Source organism: Pristiophorus japonicus, chromosome 23 (assembly GCF_044704955.1).
Source record: "Pristiophorus japonicus isolate sPriJap1 chromosome 23, sPriJap1.hap1, whole genome shotgun sequence".
Classification (NCBI taxonomy): Eukaryota; Metazoa; Chordata; class Chondrichthyes; family Pristiophoridae; genus Pristiophorus; species Pristiophorus japonicus.
The window spans coordinates 6,681,286-6,686,781 of record NC_091999.1 but is presented as its reverse complement, the minus strand read 5'-3'; the positions used below and the strand labels follow the sequence as shown (position 1 = coordinate 6,686,781).

General features: G+C 74.1%; 1 protein-coding gene across 1 annotated transcript in view; it reads right to left on the bottom strand.

Moving 5' to 3' along the window:
* Window positions 1–1,067: 1,067 nt before the first annotated feature.
* Window positions 1,068–5,496, bottom strand: part of LOC139235706 (solute carrier family 12 member 6) — a 37,260-nt gene continuing 32,831 nt past the window's right edge. Inside the window, exons 9-10 of the mRNA XM_070866747.1 lie at window positions 1,366–1,528; window positions 1,068–1,282 (exon numbers count right to left, since the gene is read on the bottom strand). Coding sequence (XP_070722848.1) covers window positions 1,068–1,282; window positions 1,366–1,528 — 378 coding nt within the window. The remainder of the gene's footprint in view (window positions 1,283–1,365; window positions 1,529–5,496) is intronic.

The following is a 5,496-nucleotide window of genomic DNA, read 5'->3' as shown; positions in this document are numbered from 1 at the left end:
TTCCTCGATTCCGAGGGACTGCCTGTGATGATGATGAGTACTGAGGGAGCGCCGCACTGTCGGAGGGGCGGTACTGAGGGAGAGCCGCACTGTCGGAGGGGCAGTACTGAGGGAGTGCCGCACTGTCGGAGGGGCGGTACTGAGGGAGAGCCGCACTGTCGGGGGGGCAGTACTGAGGGAGTGCCGCACTGTCGGAGGGGCAGTACTGAGGGAGCGCCGCACTGTCGGAGGGGCAGTGCTGAGGGAGTGCCGCACTGTCGGAGGGACAGTGCTGAGGGAGTGCCGCACTGTCAGAGGGGCAGTACTGAGGGAGCGCCGCACTGTCGGAGGGGCAGTACTGAGGGAGCGCCGCACTGTCGGAGGGGCAGTACTGAGGGAGTGCCGCACTGTCGGAGGGGCAGTGCTGAGGGAGTGACGCACTGTTGGAGGGGCAGTACTGAGGGAGCGCCGCACTGTCAGAGGGGCAGTACTGAGGGAGCGCCGCACTGTCGGAGGGGCAGTACTGAGGGAGCGCCGCACTGTCAGAGGGGTAGTACTGAGGGAATGCCGCACTGTCGGAGGGGCAGTACTGAGGGAGCGCCGCACTGTCAGAGGTGCCGTCTTCCGGATGAGACGTTAAACCGAGGCCCCGTCTGCTCTCAGGAGGATGTAAAAGATCCCAGGGCACTATTTGGAAGAAGAGCAGGGGGGAGTTATCCCCGGTGTCCTGGGGCCAATATTTATCCCTCAATCAACAGGTTATCTGGGTCATTATCACATCGCTGTGTGTGGGATCTTGCTGTGCACAAATTAGCTGCCGCGTTTCCCACAATACAACAGTGACCGCACTCCAAAAGTACTTCATTGGCTGTAAAGTGATTGAGACGTCCGGTGGCCGTGAAAGGCGCTATATAAATGCACGTCTTTCTTTAAACGGACCAATCCCTATCCTCCAACTCTTAATGGGACCTGCGCCTTTAAGGGGCAGGCGGTGCGCGTTGGCGTCATGACGCTGGCGGATGGTCCCGAGTGAGGTGCGCGCTGACGTCACACTCAGGCGGATGGTCCCGAGCGCGCTGACGTCACACTCAGGCGGATGGTCCCGAGCGCGCTGACGTCACACTCAGGCGGGTAGTCCCGAGCTCGCTGCGCGGCGCGCTGACGTCAGACGCAGCGGGCCAGCCGCCGGGAGCCGCGGTTGCGAAGGAGCGGAGCGGGAAGCGGGAGGCCATGGCCGGCAGCGGGGAGCGCTCGCCGCTGCTGTCCGGCGGGACGACAGGAGGAGGCGGCGGCGGCGCGGACACTGAGGCGGACGGGGAGCAGGAGCTGTGCGTGGGGCCCGGGCCGGGGCTGGGACTCGGGCCCTCGGCGCCGCCTGTCGTTCACCTGGCGCGGCCGGCGGGTGAGTGTCGTCCGTCCGTCCGTCCTCCCACTGCCCCGTGTGACTGACAGCCCGGGCCCGCCCCCTGGAGACAGGCCCCGCCCCTGGATACAGCCCGGCCCGCCCCCTGGAGACAGGCCCCGCCCCTGGATACACCCGGCCCGCCCCCTAGAGACAGGCCCCTCACCTGGATACAGCCCGGCCCGCCCCCTCCCACTGCCCCGTGTGACTGACAGCCCGGGCCCGCCCCCTGGAGACAGGCCCCGCCCCTGGATACAGCCCGGGCCCGCCCCCTAGAGACAGGCCCCGCCCCTGGATACAGCCCGGGCCCGCCCCCTAGAGACAGGCCCCGCCCCTGGATACAGCCCGGCCCGCCCCCTGGAGACAGGCCCCGCCCCTGGATACAGCCCGGGCCCGCCCCCTGGAGACAGGCCCCGCCCCTGGATACAGCCCGGGCCCGCCCCCTAGAGACAGGCCCCGCCCCTGGATACATCCCGGGCCCGCCCCCTAGAGACAGGCCCCGCCCCTGGATACATCCCGGGCCCGCCCCCTAGAGACAGGCCCCTCACCTGGATACAGCCTGGGCCCGCCCCCTCCCACTGCCCCGTGTGACTGACAGCCCGGGCCCGCCCCCTGGAGACAGGCCCCGCCCCTGGATACAGCCCGGGCCCGCCCCCTGGAGACAGGCCCCGCCCCTGGATACAGCCCGGGCCCGCCCCCGAGAGACAGGCCCCTCACCTGGATACAGCCCGGGCCCGCCCCCTCCCACTGCCCCGTGTGACTGACAGCCCGGACCCGCCCCCTGGAGACAGGCCCCGCCCCTGGATACAGCCCGGGCCCGCCCCCTGGAGACAGGCCCCGCCCCTGGATACAACCCGGCCCGCCCCCTGGAGACAGGCCCCGCCCCTGGATACAGCCCGGCCCGCCCCCTGGATAAAGCACGGGCCCGCTCCCTGGAGACAGGCCCCTCCCCTGGATACAGCCCGGGCCCCTCCCCTGGATACAGCCCGGGCCCGCCCCCTGGAGACAGACCCCTCCCCTGGATACAGCCCGGCCCGCCCCCTGGAGACAGGCCCCTCCCCTGGATACAGCCCGGCCCGCCCCCTGGAGACAGGCCCCTCCCCTGGATACAGCCCGGCCCGCCCCCTGGAGACAGGCCCCTCCCCTGGATACAGCCCGGCCCGCCCCCTGGAGACAGGCCCCTCCCCTGGATACAGCCCGGCCCGCCCCCTGGAGACAGGCCCCTCCCCTGGATACATCCCGGGCCCGCCCCCTGGAGACAGGCCCCTCCCCTGGATACAGCCAGGGCCCGCCCCCTCCCCCCGAGAGAGAGACCCCGCCCCCTCCCCCGAGAGAGAGACCCCGCCCCCTCCCCCGAGAGAGAGACCCCGCCCCCTCCCCCCGAGAGAGAGAGACCCCGCCCCTCCCCCCGAGAGAGAGACCCCGCCCCTCCCCCCGAGAGAGAGACCCCGCCCCCTCCCCCCGAGAGAGAGACCCCGCCCCCTCCCCCCGAGAGAGAGACCCCGCCCCATCCCCCCGAGAGAGAGACCCCGCCCCCTCCCCCCGAGAGAGAGAGACCCCGCCCCCTCCCCCCGAGAGAGAGACCCGCCCCCTCCCCCCGAGAGAGAGAGACCCCGCCCCCTCCCCCCGAGAGAGAGACCCGCCCCCTCCCCCCGAGAGAGAGAGACCCCGCCCCCTCCCCCCGAGAGAGAGAGACCCCGCCCCCTCCCCCCGAGAGAGAGAGACCCCGCCCCCTCCCCCCGAGAGAGAGAGACCCCGCCCCTCCCCCCGAGAGAGAGACCCCGCCCCTCCCCCCGAGAGAGAGACCCCGCCCCCTCCCCCCGAGAGAGAGACCCCGGCCCCTCCCCCCGAGAGAGAGAGACCCCGCCCCCTCCCCCCGAGAGAGAGACCCGCCCCCTCCCCCGAGAGAGAGAGACCCCGCCCCCTCCCCCCGAGAGAGAGAGAGACCCCGCCCCCTCCCCCCGAGAGAGAGAGACCCCGCCCCCTCCCCCCGAGAGAGAGAGACCCCGCCCCCTCCCCCCGAGAGAGAGAGACCCCGCCCCCTCCCCCCGAGAGAGAGAGACCCCGCCCCCTCCCCCCGAGAGAGAGAGACCCCGCCCCCTCCCCCCGAGAGAGAGAGACCCCGCCCCCTCCCCCCGAGAGAGAGACCCCGCCCCCTCCCCCCGAGAGAGAGAGACCCCGCCCCCTCCCCCCGAGAGAGAGAGACCCCGCCCCCTCCCCCCGAGAGAGAGAGACCCCGCCCCCTCCCCCCGAGAGAGAGAGACCCCGCCCCCTCCCCCCGAGAGAGAGAGACCCCGCCCCCTCCCCCCGAGACAGAGACCCCGCCCCCTCCCCCCGAGACAGAGACCCCGCCCCCTCCCCCCGAGACAGAGACCCCGCCCCCTCCCCCCGAGACAGAGACCCCGCCCCCTCCCCCGAGACAGAGACCCCGCCCCCTCCCCCCGAGACAGAGACCCCGCCCCCTCCCCCCGAGACAGAGACCCCGCCCCCTCCCCCCGAGAGAGAGACCCCGCCCCCTCCCCCCCGAGAGAGAGACCCCGCCCCCTCCCCCCCGAGAGAGAGACCCGCCCCCTCCCCCCCGAGAGAGAGACCCGCCCCCTCCCCCCGAGACAGAGACCCCGCCCCCGAGAGAGAGACCCCGCCCCCTCCCCCCGAGAGAGACCCCGCCCCCTCCTCCCGAGAGAGAGACCCCGCCCCCTCCCCCCGAGAGAGAGACCCCGCCCCCTCCCCCCGAGAGAGAGACCCCGCCCCCTCCCCCCCGAGAGAGAGACCCCGCCCCCTCCCCCCGAGAGAGAGACCCCGCCCCCTCCCCCCGAGAGAGAGACCCCGCCCCCTCCCCCCGAGAGAGAGACCCCGCCCCCTCCCCCCGAGAGAGAGACCCCGCCCCCTCCCCCCGAGAGAGAGACCCCGCCCCCTCCCCCCGAGAGAGAGACCCCGCCCCCTCCCCCCGAGAGAGAGACCCCGCCCCCTCCCCCCGAGAGAGAGACCCCGCCCCCTCCCCCCGAGAGAAAGACCCCGCCCCCTCCCCCCGAGAGAGAGACCCCGCCCCCTCCCCCCGAGAGAGAGACCCCGCCCCCTCCCCCCGAGAGAGAGACCCCGCCCCCTCCCCCCGAGAGAGAGACCCCGCCCCCTCCCCCCGAGAGAGAGACCCCGCCCCCTCCCCCCGAGAGAGAGACCCCGCCCCCTCCCCCCGAGAGAGACCCCGCCCCCTCCCCCCGAGAGAGAGACCCGCCCCCTCCCCCCGAGAGAGACCCCGCCCCCTCCCCCCGAGAGAGAGACCCCGCCCCCTCCCCCGAGAGAGAGACCCCGCCCCCTCCCCCCGAGAGTGAGACCCCGCCCCCTCCCCCCGGGAGGGAGACCCCGCCCCCCGAGGGAGGGAGACCCCGCCCCCTCCCCCCGGGAGAGGGAGACCCCGCCCCCTCCCCCCCGGAGAGGGAGACCCCGCCCCCTCCCCCCGGGAGAGGGAGACCCCGCCCCCTCCCCCGGGAGAGGGAGACCCCGCCCCCTCCCCCCGGGAGGGAGACCCCGCCCCCCGAGGGAGGGAGACCCCGCCCCCTCCCCCCGGGAGAGGGAGACCCCGCCCCCTCCCCCCGGAGAGGGAGACCCCGCCCCCTCCCCCCGGGAGAGGGAGACCCCGCCCCCTCCCCCCGGGAGAGGGAGACCCCGCCCCCTCCCCCCGGGAGAGGGAGACCCCGCCCCCTCCCCCGAGGGAGAGAGACCCCGCCCCCTCCCCCCGAGGGAGGGAGACCCCGCCCCCCTCCCCCCGAGGGAGGGAGACCCCGCCCCCGAGGGAGGGAGACCCCGCCCCCTCCCCCGAGGGAGGGAGACCCCGCCCCCTCCCCCCGAGAGAGAGAGAGACCCCGCCCCCTCCCCACGAGAGAGAGAGACCCCGCCCCCTCCCCCCCGAGAGAGAGAGACCCCGCCCCCTCCCCCCGAGAGAGAGACACCCCGCCCCCTCCCCCCGAGAGTGAGACCCCGCTCCCTCCCCCTCGAGAGAGTGAGACCCCGCTCCCTCCCCTCGAGAGAGTGAGACCCCGCCCCCTCCCCTCGAGAGAGGGAGACCCCTCCCCCTCCCCCCGAGAGAGAGGGAGACCCCCGCCCCCTCCCCCGAGAGA